The 15,341-nt window shown below is 39.9% G+C and overlaps 1 protein-coding gene across 1 annotated transcript; it reads left to right on the top strand.

Annotated features, from left to right (window-relative positions):
- The first annotated feature begins 12,375 nt into the window (after positions 1-12,375).
- Positions 12,376-13,179, top strand: LOC115970228. The gene has a single exon (XM_031089890.1). It carries the CDS (start codon positions 12,376-12,378, stop codon positions 13,177-13,179), a length of 804 nt encoding a protein of 267 aa, XP_030945750.1.
- Positions 13,180-15,341: the final 2,162 nt, after the last annotated feature.

The raw sequence follows: 15,341 nt of genomic DNA, 5'->3' as shown, positions 1-15,341 counted from the left end.
GGGAGGAGAGAAAAACCTTGAGGGTATAGGTGAGGCTGCTGTCCATAGGGCCAAGAGTTTGTATATCAGAGAGGACAATATCATGCTAGTTGTGAATGAGTGGATCCCTTGACCGGTCTATGTGGTAGTGTGGTATATTTGTGATAATTTACCTTATGTTAGATATTATGGCTTTGGAAATTACATTGTTGGTGCTCATAGATTCTAATATATAGTTTCAAGGTATTTACTTTGAGAAACTTTGTGTTTTATTATTAAATCATTCTTGTTATATCATATTACTATTATTGAAAATGGAACTTGCATTTCCCCCACCCCCATTAATTAAGCTACTTACTGGGCTCTGTCTCATCCCATTATTTTATAAACTTTTCAGAGTAGGCAACAATATTTTGAGACAACTTTTTGAAGGCTAACAGTAATTAGACTAACTATTGATGTAGGCTGAACTTTTGTAATGGAGATATTAGATGATGTACATTTTAGAATAGACTTGACTCATTCTTTTGTATATTATAGTGGTTGTGACGTTATTTCCACTGATGGGATAAGCTGATGATAGGTAATTACTCAAACCTCTATTCTTTTGTGGCCAATGGTCATTGTAATTATTGCTTAGAGCTTTGACTTACTTTGAGAGTATATCCAATGGAATTATTATGATAATTCTTGATGTTGGTACTTGATATAATTTATGTGGATTGAGTTGTCAAAAAGGAAAATTTTACATGAGAGACGTCTTTCTCATGCTTTGGACCATTTGGGGTTTGGGGCGTGACATGTACAAATTCTCAAGACTGAAAATATTGAAACTTCTTATAAAATATGAAACCACTTATGTACTCATTAGAACATCATTAATGATTTTTTACCCTCTTTGATTGTTGAATCACATTATTTAACCAAGAAAACTTTTGTAGATGCTGGGACTCTAGAAATCTTCTTTATACTCTAAGATTAACAGAGTTTGTACCTATACCAAGCTCAACTTGTCTGCTAAGATAAATAATCACATGATAAGCACAGTTGTAAATAAAACAAGCATTATCGTTCCTTTTGGCTTATTTTTTGTTCTGCTTCCGAAAGCAAACAACTACTTTGCATAAATTGTGAGAGAAATATGGAGATTATGGGACCCTTTAATTTGCCTACAATCAACATGTATATGTTTGCAAGCTGTTGCAAATCAGATTAGTCAAGTAGGGTGTAGTGTGGTGTATCCAAGTGAGAAATGACATTTTATACCACCCTGCAATTAGTACTCATTCTCTTTTGCATTTTATCATTTGTGGTACCATTCTGCAATCTGTACCTACCCTCTTTTCTCTATATGCCATTTTCTTCTCCTTTTCCTCAGCAACTCACAGATACTGAATTTCTTACATTATCAAGCCTTTCTCTACCCTGACCAATCATGCTCCATTGAGTAAGGTCCTGAATGAAGCAACAATTACCAAGAAAAATGAGACAACAAAACAAAGTTTTGGTAAGTTTGCTAACTGAAATCTGATGAAAACCAAAGGATGGAACACACAACACATCAGTTAAAACAAGAGTAGAAGAAATATGCACAGTGTCCACATGTGTGACTAAGGCTTGTTCCCCATTTGGCAAATAGACACAAGTATTAACAATTAATGGCACTACAAAAAAGATTGCTATTTGCGATGAAACTTTTTTGACGACTAAAAAAGCCGTTGGAAAAACTAGTTTTTTTGACGGCAAGTCTCTTTTGTCGACAATTACTCGTCAAATATTAAAACATTTGTAATGGTAAAATAAGTCTGTCGAAAATGCCTATTATTTTTTTTGAAAATATGATTTTTTTTGGAGGGAAGTGTTCCCGCCTTACTTTTTGTGACATAATAAAAATATTCATCACTAATAAAGTATTATTTATGACGACTGAAGAAAAACTGTCGGAACTATTAGCACTTGTGACGGCTTTCATGTGTCAAAAATACTAATAATTTTATTATTATTATTATTATTTTTTTTATGATGTTAGTATTTGTGACAAACATTCTTCCATTGTAAATATAAAAGAGAATATTAGCGATAGACATAAAGTCATCGAAACTGGTAAAATATTTTGGAGGGAAAATTTCCCCTTAGTTTTCACATTTGTGATGATATTTATCCATCACAATTATTATTTTTTGTTTTTCTAATTGAGTTTGTATTTGCAACGAACATGTTGACCATCGTAGTAGTTAATTTGTTTTAAAAGAAAGAATGTATTAGTGATGGACTTGGATCCCTCTCAACAAATAAGATTTGCGGTGGACCTAAGCCATCAACAATGGTAATTGTTTTCAAAGGGGCAATTTGTGCCCTTATTTTTCATGTGTTTAATTTTTTTTTTCCATCACTATATATTGCATTTATTATTTGCGATGAACATGTTGGTTGTCATTAATAGTTAAAATTTTCTTAAGAAAAGAAAGTATTATTGACATTAATTTAAATCCGTCATAATAAAGGTGATTTCCAACATACATATGGCCATAAAAAATGGTTATTTTCTTTGAATGGTGAATTTTCCTCAATTATTTCTTAAAGATATAGAAAATTTTCTTAATTTTAAAAGCTGCACAAAAACATCTTTCAAGACCCTCCAAGTACTTGAGGGCTATTTTGGTCATTTTAGAGGTAAAAGGTATTTTGATCATCTTAAAGCTTTGAGGGGCACTTTGGTCATTTTGTAGGTTTTGGGTTGTGTTTTGGTTATTTTAGAAGTTTATAAGTATTTCGGTCATCTCCTAGCTTTGATGGCATATTTCAGCCATTTTGGATGGTCAGATTGTGTCAACAGGGTTAATCAAAGTTTCTCATTAGATGGGTACAACAATATGTGTCCATCATGCAACTAGATAGAGATCCAAAATTTGACCGTTGGATTGGAAGAATGTGGTAAAATATTTGTATTTATGAATTACAGTGACAATCAGATGGTTAGATTGTGAGAACAGAGTAGTCAAATCTTGCAAAAATTCATCAAAGTCTATTAAACTTGTTCAATCTTTGGTCAAATTTCAAAGTTGGTTCCAGGACCACTAGATTTGATCAAATTAGGTTGATCAGGGAGGTTTTAAGTGGGTTTTGGGTATTAGTCAGTGTTTTAAGGTTTTCTTGATTTTAATGTTTTTATCAGTTTCAAGTTTTAAAATAGCAAAACAAGGTAGTCAAAAGTCACATACAAATCCATTATGGTCATTTTGTAGATTTTGGGTTGTGTTTTTTAGATCATTTTCTCAATTCTTAGTAATGTTTATATAGTATATAACTCTCTTGAAAGAGTATTGAATATTTTTAGTGATTGAAGTTTCATGATTGGTGGATATAACAACATGCTTCCATCTTATGCCATAATTAGATTTAAAATTTGACCATTGGATTGAAAGAGTGTGATAAAATATTTGTTTTAATGAACTTTGAGCTCAATCAAACGGTTGGATTGTGAGAACGTGACCAATCAAAATTTCTTGATGTGCTGGTACAATGACACATGTCCATAATGTGTCAGATGGTCGGATTATGAAGAATGAGTAGTCAAAGTTTGCAAAACTTGATCAAAATTGGTCAATATTTGGTCAAACATGGTCAACATTGAAGTTGGGTCTATGACCCATTGGTAAACTGAAAAATTGTGGGTACATGGTAAGTAATCCCTTCACTACATCCACATCTTCATTTCTTAAATCATCCATAGGTCACATTCACATTCAAGCTTTGGCTAATGTGAAGAATTTCTCTCATCCATCTTTCCTATTTTAAATCGAGATATTGAATAAATAAATAATATATCTTCTTTTATCAAAAAAGAAAACTTGATGTAAAAAAAAATTGCAAGAAGTGAGATTTTATAGTGTTTCTATCTTTTATTAATAATAATTAATAAAAAGTGATATTTCAAGGTGACAACAACCAAAAAAAAAAAAAGTGGCATGGTTGTCATAAATGAAATACATAGTTTTGTTATAAAAATAAATAAAGTTACATTGATTTAAAACAAACCCAGCCATGCCTTATTATTATTATTATTATTATATAAAAAAGAAAACCCAACAATATCATTTTTATCTTTATGTAAGGACACGATTCTCTGGCGGCCCAATAAGGATGTTGGGCTCACGCATGAAAGATCCCTCACAATATGATTTGTAGAGAGTGGGCTTGAAAAGCTAGCCATTGGTCACGGGGTGGTGCCCGATCCTGGTTTTAGAGGAATTCATGTAGAAAAAGGAGTTGGGCTTGAACATTTTAGCCCTAAGGCATCGCACCCTATGGGATGGGACTCCTCGGAGTCGATCCGAGGACCATTGAGGCCTTATCCCGGTTATCCGACGACGGATTTTCTTCAGTGAGGTCCGATGTTCTTAAGAGATTCTCCCCCATGTAGTCTTTCTTTTTTGGATGTGGGATGAGCCTCCCTTAGATTTACTTACTTTCTTCTTTTATACTCCTCTGCATTAATTGTCCTTCGTCCACGTGTAGGGTCAATCTTTGCAAGACGGATACTTGTCCCATCCGTCTAATCCCAGAATTGTTGGGGATGGTTGATAAGGCTGCAGAGTACGGCTCTGTCATGTGTTGGGTCTTATCTGGAAGGGTAGTAAGGGTAACTTCTCCAAGATATTTTGGATCTCCTTACGAATTCGTCCCTATACCAGTTTTACCCCTTAATTCCGATGGGGTTCTGGATCTGCCGAGGACTAAACTGTCCTCGGCTGCCTTCCAAAGTTGTTTTGTGCTCGGTAATGTAGAGCTTGGGCCACAGCTCTCCTCGGATTGGGCCTTCGGATTTTCCAGGAGCGATTGGGCTTGGTCCTTAAATTATTGGGCCCCACAATAGCCCCTCAAAACCCTTCTATCCGACTTCCGGGTTGGGAAGGAGGGTTTTGGCGAACCCGGGCCCTTAACGTGGCTTACTTAGTTCAATTCCGCATTTATGTGAGCGGTTTTCCACCTGTCCAGGAAGTTAGCCGGTTTTCAAGGGATTCCGTTTAATCTGCTCGCGATCTATTCCTGCCGCTTGGCTGTCCCAAGCGCGCCCTTAATGAATCCCCTTTACGAGGCTCATTTATGTCCGGCGGCTCATCTGATAAGGTGGGGAAATGGAACGGACGCCTCTTTTTTCTTCAGATTCCTTTGGGAAACTTGAATGCATTTAATACCCTCCGTTCTGCCCTTCCTATAAGAAGGCAAGCAGGAGGCCATCACTTTCGTGCAGACTCCTCTCCTTCCTTCTGAGATCTGAAACCCGTAGCCTCCTCTAGCGCCTGCTTAACCCGTTTGTTATACACCATATCAGTACATGCCCACCATAACGAACGATGAAGGAACCATGCCCCTCCTCAAAACACCATGTTCCGATAAAGCTTGAAATGGCTCGATCGGGGCAAGGGTGGCGCAGACTTAAGACCTGTCCCGCCTCTCTTTCAGCCAAAATCCGAAGCAGGGGCTCGTCATGTCGAATTCTCGGCGTGGCTGAGTCGAGAACACCCAATATCAGCACCACTCGGCTCCTCACGAGCGTACCTAACATGGCACCAGTGTGTTAGGAGTCAGGGCTGAGGCAGGGGCGAAGTGCTTCTGCTTCTCCCTCTCTTTGCTCACTGGTGCCCCCCTCCGTCTTCCTCTTATAGTCTTCCCAGCACCAGTTCCGCCTTGGTGCTGTCCTTCTCCCTCTTTTGCTCCTCTCTCTGTCTTTTCATTTCTCCCCCTCTTCTTCTCCTCTTCTCTTACTCATGTCCTCCATCTTCTTCATTCATCTCCTCCATCTTCTTCATTGATTTCTTCCTTACTATTTCCTTCTTCTTCTTTTTTTTTTTTTTTTGAAGTGAGTTCTTCTCTTAGTATGAGCAACAATGAGGCAGAGAGTGGAGAGACTTTGAAGACAAGTTTAAAAGGCGCTTGACCGTTTGCTTATCTGTACTGTGGATGTTAGTACTGCTTCGGCAGCCCCTCTTTTGTATAGGCTTGTTGAAGCCTCTTTTTGTACTTTGTAATAATTTTTCATATCAATAAAAGTTGTTTCTATTTCACTTTGCATGTTCTGTCTCTTTATTTTTATAAATTTGCAAGTGCTGCTCGGCTCAACAATACCGCATCTAAATCAATGACGACTAAGACCAAAATACTTAATAATAAAAAGATGTTGCCATAATCTTAATGGAAATGCTTGGCACAATAAGGCAGACCAATAAACAGTAATACTTACCTTCATGGCTTGGGTCCGAGGACCATGCAAGACCTTGGTTATGTCCAGAACTTGTAATAATAATAATTTTTGTACTTGGTTTCCCCATAGGCTTGAGTCCGAGGACCATGCAAGGCCTTGGTTCTGTCCAAAACTTGTAATATTAATAATTTTTTGTACTTGGTTTCCCCGTAGGAGGACCATGCAAGGCCTTGGTTATGTCCAGAACTTGTAATAATAATAATTTTTGTACTTGATTTCCCCATAGGCTTGAGTCCGAGGACCACGCAAGGCCTTGGTTCTGTCCAAAACTTGTAATAATAATAATTTTTTGTACTTGGTTTCCCCATAGGCTTGAGTCCGAGGACCATGCAAGGCCTTGGTTCTGTCCAAAACTTGTAATATTTTCTTTTTTGTACTTGGTTTCCCCATAGGCTTGAGTCCGAGGACCATGCAAGGCCTTGGTTCTATCCAAAACTTGTAATATTTTCTTTTTTGTACTTGGTTTCCCCATAGGCTTGAGTCCGTGAACCATGCAAGGCCTTGGTTCTGTCCAAAACTTTATGCTCTTTCCTCAGGTGTCTCATAATCTGCCGAGCAAGTAGTTGTCCTCGACGAAGGTTATTCCTTGGTGTGGGTCATAGTCCGTGGGCTTCCATGCTGAACGGGCCTGGGCCGCGAATTTATTAGGCCCACAGATTTAGAGGCATTTCCGTAGTCTTTGGTCACGCGGTACTTTTTGGCGTCCTAGTATTCGAGGTGCGCCTTCACGAGGCTCCTTTAATCTCAGGGTTGCAGACGGCATTGGAAATCGAGCCGGAGACATTTTGTCTGCAGCGTTCCTTGGGACGCTGCGTGAATTAAATGCCATCACCTCATCTTTTAAATAAATAGGAGAGAGAGTTGCTTTACCTTCGCACAAATTCTTCAGTCTCCTCTCTCAGTACATCATGTTTGAGGCAAGGATTGGGGCAAAGGAGCTCTCTCCGCCACAAAAGCGCCGTGTCTTCTTGAGATTCCAGATAGTGAGGTACGGGCCAAGGAGGCGTAGACTCAAGAGAATATTTCAGTTCGAGAGAGGGGAAAGGATGTTTCTCCCTCTTTTAGTCAAAATCCGAAGCAGGTTCTGGTCATGCCAGATTTTTGGTATGCCCGAAGACGGAATTTCCGCCATCAGGGCCATCTGCCTTGTAGCAGGCAAATTTCTGCGGGGGCTTCCCAACTTCCGGCTCCCTGCATCTTTTCTGTAGATGGTGTTAGACTGAGGTCAGGTTCTTTGGCTGCCTGAGTTATGGGCATGTAGAAGCGTCGAGGAATAGTTTCCTTAGACGACATCTTGGAACAGTAGCCAACCTCTCCTCTGAGATATCTCCTCAGCATCATCTTCACTCTTTTGTACTTTTCTTTTGCTTACGCAGTTAACTCTAATGTAAGCTGGTTTCAGCTTTTATTGTACACTGTACTGTTCTTTTGTCTTAATAAAAGATGCGTTTATTTCTTTATACATACTTTTTTTTTTGCAACAACCACTTTGGGTCTGAATATTAAGTCTAAGCCTGCCTTTAACAATACTCTGGGCGGAAGAACACTTTAATACAAACCCTTATTAGTTTAAACTCGCAAATATTATCAAGTATAACAATGGTAATCCTCAATAGATTGAATTCATGGAACTAACCGAGATAGCTGCTGAGCGTTGCGTGATGCACGCTAGACGAATATCCGAGAGAGCAGCCGAGCAGCGACGGACTTGGATCGTGCCCTTGGGGTAACATACTGTGCCGTATCGTATCAGCCCCTTTGGCACTGGGGATTTGAGGGTAGACCGTGGAACCCGTGCAATTAAAGGATTGACCCAATTGTTAACGAGAAGTTCTCTTCGGATGGATTTTAATGCTCTAGTAACAGTTTTTATTTTGTGTACTTGGTTTCCCCATAGGCTTGAGTCCGAGGACCATGCAAGGCCTTGGTTCTGCCCAAAACTTGTGATTTTTCTTTTTTGCACTTGGTTTCCCCATAGGCTTGAGTCCGTGGACCATGCAAGGCCTTGGTTCTGTCCAAAACTTATAAGATTTCTTTATGTACTTGGTTTCCCCATAGGCTTGAGTCCGAGGACCATGCAAGGCCTTGGTTTTGTCCAAAACTTATAAGATTTCTTTTATGTACTTGGTTTCCCTATAGGCTTGAGTCCGAGGACCATGCAAGGCCTTGGTTTCCAAAACTGATTTCTTTAATGTACTTGGTTCCCTATAGGCTTGAGTCCGTGGATCATTGTAAGATTTCTTTTATGTATTTGGTTCTCCCCCTGTAATAGGCTTGAGTCCGACCATGCAAGGCCTTGGTTCTGTCCAAAACTTATAAGATTTCTTTTATGTACTTGGTTTCCCCATAGGCTTGAGTCCGAGGACCATGCAAGGCCTTGGTTCTGTCCAAAACTTATAAGATTTCTTTAATGTACTTGGTTTCCCCATAGGCTTGAGTCCGTGGACCATGCAAGGCCTTGGTTCTGTCCAAAACTTATAAGATTTCTTTAATGTACTTGGTTTCCCCATAGGCTTGAGTCCGTGGACCATGCAAGGCCTTGGTTCTGTTCCCAAAACTTATAAGATTTCTTTAATGTACTTGGTTTCCCCATAGGCTTGAGTCCGTGGACCATGCAAGGCCTTGGTTCTGTCCAAAACTTATAAGATTTCTTTAATGTACTTGGTTTCCCCATAGGCTTGAGTCCGAGGACCATGCAAGGCCTTGGTTCTGTCCAAAACTTATAAGATTTCTTTTATGTACTTGGTTTCCCCATAGGCTTGAGTCCGAGGACCATGCAAGGCCTTGGTTCTGTCCAAAACTTATAAGATTTCTTTTATGTACTTGGTTTCCCCATAGGCTTGAGTCCGTGGACCATGCAAGGCCTTGGTTCTGTCCAAAACTTATAAGATTTCTTTTATGTACTTGGTTTCCCCATAGGCTTGAGTCCGAGGACCATGTAAGGCCTTGGTTCTGTCCAAAACTTGTAAGATTTCTTTTATGTACTTGGTTTCCCCATAGGCTTGAGTCCGAGGACCATGCAAGACCTTGGTTCTGTCCAAAACTTGTGATCTTTTTATTTGTTTTATTTTTCAACCACCAGCCCCTACACCAACGCGGGGACAGTTGGCCTGAGGCTGGAAGCCCCTAGAGACGCTCGCGCCCTTAGCACTGCGAGGCGTAGCCCCTAGCAGAAGCTTATGTCGGAGCAACAACTATATGTCGCCGGAGACGGGGGAAATCCCAGAAATTTCTGCTTGCTAGAGAGCTGACTCCACCGCCACCTGCGCCAACGCGCAAGCTTTCCCACAGACGGCGCCAATTGTAAGGACACGATTCTCTGGCGGCCTAATAAGGATGTTGGGCTCACGCATGAAAGATCCCTCACAATATGATTTGTAGAGAGTGGGCTTGAAAAGTTAGCCGTTGGTCACGGGGCGGTGCCCGATCCTGGTTTTAGAGGAATTCATGTAGAAAAAGGAGTTGGGCTTGAACATTTTAGCCCTAAGGCATCGCACCCTATGGGATGGGACTCCTCGGAGTCGATCCGAGGACCATTGAGGCCTTATCCCGGTTATCCGACGACGGACTTTCTTCAGTGAGGTCCGATGTTCTTAAGAGATTCTCCCCCATGTAGTCTTTCTTTTTTGGATGTGGGATGGGCCTCCCTTAGATTTACTTACTTTCTTCTTTTATACTCCTCTGCGTTAATTGTCCTTCGTCCACGTGTAGGGTCAATCTTTGCAAGACGGATACTTGTCCCATCCGTCTAATCCCAGAATTGTTGGGGATGGTTGATAAGGCTGCAGAGTACGGCTCTGTCACGTGTTGGGTCTTATCTGGAAGGGTAGTAAGGGTAACTTCTCCAAGATATTTTGGATCTCCTTACGAATTCGTTCCTATACCAGTTTTACCCCTTAATTCCGATGGGGTTCTGGATCTGCCGAGGACTAAACTGTCCTCAGCTGCCTTCCAAAGTTGTTTTGTGCTCGGTAATGTAGAGCTTGGGCCACAGCTCTCCTCGGATTGGGCCTTCGGATTTTTCAGGAGCGATTGGGCTTGGTCCTTAAATTATTGGGCCCCACACTTTACATAAAAAAAAAAAAGAAAAAAAAAAGAAAAGGAAAAGGAAAAGACAAAACCCTAGCTCCCTAGCACTCACCCTCTCCCTTTCACTAAAAAACAAGCGCCTCCACCTTCTTTTCTTTTTCTTTTTCAATCCCCCGCCCTCCCTTGCCCCCTCACTAAATTAACACTCCTATTTCACTTAAAAAAGAAAAAAGAAAAAAGAAAAAAAAGAAGCCCTTATCTCCATCTATTGTTCATTCTCTCTCTCTCTTTCTCCCAATCATAATCAAACCCAAAAGGTTGGTCTTCTTAGATCCTTATTTTTTGATTTTTTTTTTTGTTAATGTATTGTGGTTTAGTAAATGTATTTGCTTGTTTATTTCATTTATCTAAATTTTAGGTTTGGTTTAGATATACCTCTTTCATAATATATCATTTAGTATTGTAGGCCAAGTTCATGATAGTTTGATACTAGCCCATAGTGTAATGTTTGTGTGTATTGGGTGCCTCAACCAATCTGTTGATTCATGGGAAGCATTTTTCACTTGATAATAGTTCTTTGTTCAATTTGTGTTTTAGCCTTTTAGAATTTGCCCTATTTGAGTTTGCCTCTTCTTTGTTAGTAAAGTGCCAAGAAAAGACAAAAGTAGCTTATAGTTATATAATAAGATTGGTGACTATATTATTCTTTTATTATTTATGTGCACTATATATTGATAGATCATATTAGACTAACGAATACATGTAGTTCAGACATATATATATATATATATATATATATAGAAGACTTATTAACTTTAACAATCTCTAAAGTTATATTATTATAATTATATTTATATTAAAAATGAAAAATACTAAAGTTCTAAACTTTTTTTCCAATATTTTCTATAAACTTATGATATGATAAGTGGTTATTGGAAGGAACAATCAGTCAATTGAAAAAGGTGATAGCTTTTATTATAAAAAATGTTTTGAAATTGATGGGCTTTAATAATATGCAAGCAACTACTACACATATATATTTTCTCAGTATAATCAACATTAAATTTTTTTTGCTATTTTATTTAGGTTGTCGAAATAAGTGAGAAATTTGCTCACTATAATTTTCAATTAATTGCTATTGTTGGTACATATGTGATTTCATGTGACTTGTTGTGGTGATGGATATATTGTTAAGGGTGATGGAGATGTACTATTAATATGGTTATTGGTGGTAGATGTATTCTTTTAAGTTCTCATTAACTGGAGCACTACATTGTTCTTATATATTTATTCAGTTTAATTTAAAATATTGCACACCAATGCTAGAGGAGGAGATCACAATGTAAATAATGATACAAGATGACTATGAGGAGGAAGATGACTCTTAGATGGAGGACGACACTGACTCAGATGATAATTGATCTTCCAATATTTGCTTTCAAGTTTAGTAAAGGATATAATATAGCCTTCATGTATTATTGAACAACATGCTATTTTGTAGACCTTTAATATTTTCATTTGTAATGGACTTATTAGTTTTGAACAATTATGTTGCTTTTTCTTTCTACTTGATTTTTTTTAGGATGTTGAATTTTCGATTGCTAGGTTTTTTAATTAACTGGTCAGACATATATGGATATGTTGGATAAATGTGATAGTTCTTACACTGTTTGAATCTATAATTTTTTAATGTCTTTGTTTCTCCATTATTTTCTTTGGGGCTTGATTTAATTTTTATTTGATTTAAAGTTTGATTGGGTGGGCTTTTGTGATATGAGTTGTATTACGACATAATCCTTACCAATTTAAACTTTGCTCTTGCAATATGCCTTAATGGCTCACCCTTTTTTTTTTTTAGAATTACTTCATGCTTCCTGAATCTCATTCGAAGTAGTTTGTTGACTGCAAACCGTATTGATTTTGTTTGCTCCCTTCAGAAAACGCATACCTCAAAAACCAGTGATCTTGCTCATTTGGTCATCTTACTTGCTTGCTGACTGGGCTGCAAGCTTTGCTATGGACACATCGCCAATAGTCAAGTCCCAGACTCCGTGAATCCCATTACTGATGATAAGGGATGCCACCTTGTTGGTAAAAACTCGATGATCTGTCAAGGGAAAATCTCTCATGCCAGTGGTAATAAGGGACACAAGTCCTCTGAGAATGCTGATCTTCTGGCATTTTGGTCTCCCTTCCTTTTGCTACACCTGGGTGGACCAGACCCCATAAGTGCATTTGCCCTTGAGGATAATGAGCTCTGGCTTTGGCACCTGTTCAGCCTACTGGTCCAAGTTATTGTGACTGGTTACGTGTTCTTGCTCACACTTCATGAAAACAAGCTATTGGTCCTAACATTGCTCATGTTTGTGGCAGGAATAATCAAATATTTTGAGAGGACACGCGCATTGTTTCTTGCAAGCTTGGATAGGTTCCGAGAATCCATGCTCAAAGCACCTGATGCGGGGCCCAACTACGCAAAGCTCATGGAGGAATACTCTTCGAAGAAGGAAGCAGGACTGCCAACAAGAATAGAAATGACACCAGAGCCTGGGAAAGACTCAAAGCTTGCAATTGCTGGGAAGGAAGAACAGCTAGAGGAACTTGATGTGGTGAAGTATGCTTACAAGTACTTCGACATATTCAAGGGACTCATCGTTGAGCTTATCTTCAGCTTCCGTGAGCGCAATGAAAGCCGAGTGTTTTTCCAAAGAATAAACGAAGAAGACACGCTTAAAATAATAGATTTAGAACTCAACTTCATCTATGAAGCTCTCTATACCAAGGTGGTTGTGATGCATAACGAAATTGGATATGCATTCCGAGCTGTATCCGTTGGTTCAGTTGTGGCGGCCTTTGTAATCTTCGCTCACTTGAACAAGATTTGTTTCACGAAGTTTGATATATGATGATGCCGAAAAAATCACCAGTGAGTCATACGGTTCCAACACGCTCGATATCAAACCTGCCCAACACAAAAAAAGACTTTACAGAGAGTACCGGTGTGGTACTGGCCAAAGACTCTCCGAAGGTTAAGTCAGAAGAGAGCCTCAACAATGTTAGAGAGTATGAGCTTTAGCGAAATTGTGCGTACCTTTTTCTTGAGGGTCTTTGGGTTTTTATAGTCGTGTAGGGCTAGATTCTTTTGCTTGCGGAACAAGTCTTTTCCTTATGGGGAAGATACTCATTAATGCGTGTATATTCTAGAATTCTATTCATGTTGGGATTCTACAAACCAGGGCTAATTGTGTGTCGCAAGTATTTTCCATTTAAGGTTCCTTGGAGACCACATAATAATGGGTTGGATGCCACGTGGCCGTTCGGTTTGTATGCCACGTTTGTCCGTGCCACCTCCGTCTAGATAGCTTCGTCATGCATAATTTTTCCTCTTCAGTTGCCCCCTTCACCCTATGGGTCCATGATCTCGGAGTGGAAGGACCCGTGGGGTGACGGTTCGATTTGGATCCTGAGAGACTTGTCAGTCTTTGACAGGCTGGCCTAATATTATTTATGGCGCAGGGGACTTAAATTTTGACCAAGACCCTTTTGGGTGACATGGCTCGTTTGTCTTCCTATAGGTAGGAAAACTTCGAATTTTCACCAAGGCACTCGTGAGTGACTTGGTTGGTCCTTCCACCCGTAGGTAGTAGGACTTAAAATTTTCACCAAGGCACTCGTGAGTGACTTAGTTCGTCCTTCCACCCGTAGGTAAGTAGAAGGACTTAAATTTTGACCAAGACACTTGTGAGTGACTTGGTTCGTCCTTCCACCTATAGGTAGAAGGACTTAAATTTTGTACCAAGGCACTTGCTAGTGGCTTGGTTCGTCTTTCCACCTGAAGGTAGGAAGACTTAAATTTTGACCAAGGCACTCGTGAGTGACTTAGTTTGTCCTTCCACCCGTAGGTAGAAGGACTTAAATTTCGTACCAAGGCACTTACTGGTGGCTTGGTTCGTCCTTCCACCCGAAGGTAGGAAGACTTAAATTTTGACCAAGGCACTCGTGAGTGACTTGGTTCGTCCTTCCATCCGTAGGTAGAAGGACTTAAATTTTGTACCAAGGCACTTGCTGTGGCTTGATTCGTCCTTCCACCTGAAGGTAGGAAGACTTAAATTTTGACCAAAGCACTTGTGAGTGACTTGGTTCGACATTCCACCCGTAGGTAGAAGGACTTAAATTTCGTATCAAGGCACTTGTTGGTGGCTTGGTTCATAATTCCACCCAAAGGTAGGAAGACTTAAATTTTGGCCAAGGCACTCGTGAGTGACTTGGTTCCTCCTTCCACCCGTAGGTAGAAGGACTTAAATTTCAACTAAGACACTCGTGAGTGACTTGGTTCGTTCTTCCACCCGTAGGTAGAAGGACTTAAATTTCAACCAAGACACTCGTGAGTGACTTGGTTCGTCTTTCCACCCGTAGGTAGAAAGACTTAAATTTTGTACCAAGGCACTTGCTGGTGGCTTGGTTAGTCCTTCCACCCGTAGGTAGTAGGACTTTAAACTTCGAACAAGGCACCCGTAAGTGACTTGGTTCGTCCTTCCACCCGTAGGTAGGACTTAAATTTCGACCAAGACACTTGTAAGTGACTTGGTTTGTCCTTCCACCCGTAGGTAGAAGGACTTAAATTTCGTACCAAGGCACTTGCTGGTGGCTTGGTTCATAATTCCACCCGAAGGTAGGAAGACTTAAATTTTGACCAAGGCACTCGTGAGTGACTTGGTTCGTCCTTCCACCCGTAGGTAGAAAGACTTAAATTTTAAATGAGAATCAGGTGCCGTTGGCATCCTTGGTCGTCGGTACTCTTGGTTGTCGATCCATCCCATTAGGATGAGGATTACGTATCCGTCGGCTTCCTTTTATAGTGTTTAGCCCTGAGGTCTTATTGCAGCGTTGGCATTTGTTGTATGCTTATACGTAGGATTGGGCATCCTTCTGCACGGTAGGCCATTGATACACTACCCCCGGGACGTGTGATGCCCGAACTTTCAACCTTCGGGATGCGTTGTAGTCCTCTATTAGCGTCCCATTCTTAAGGTATTTTTTCCGTCTACTTTAGGTCGTGAACTTGCCG

This window comes from Quercus lobata, chromosome 12 (assembly GCF_001633185.2).
Source record: "Quercus lobata isolate SW786 chromosome 12, ValleyOak3.0 Primary Assembly, whole genome shotgun sequence".
Lineage (NCBI taxonomy): Eukaryota > Viridiplantae > Streptophyta > Magnoliopsida > Fagales > Fagaceae > Quercus > Quercus lobata.
Note: the sequence above shows the minus strand (reverse complement) of the source record. Positions and strands in the feature narration are given on the sequence as shown.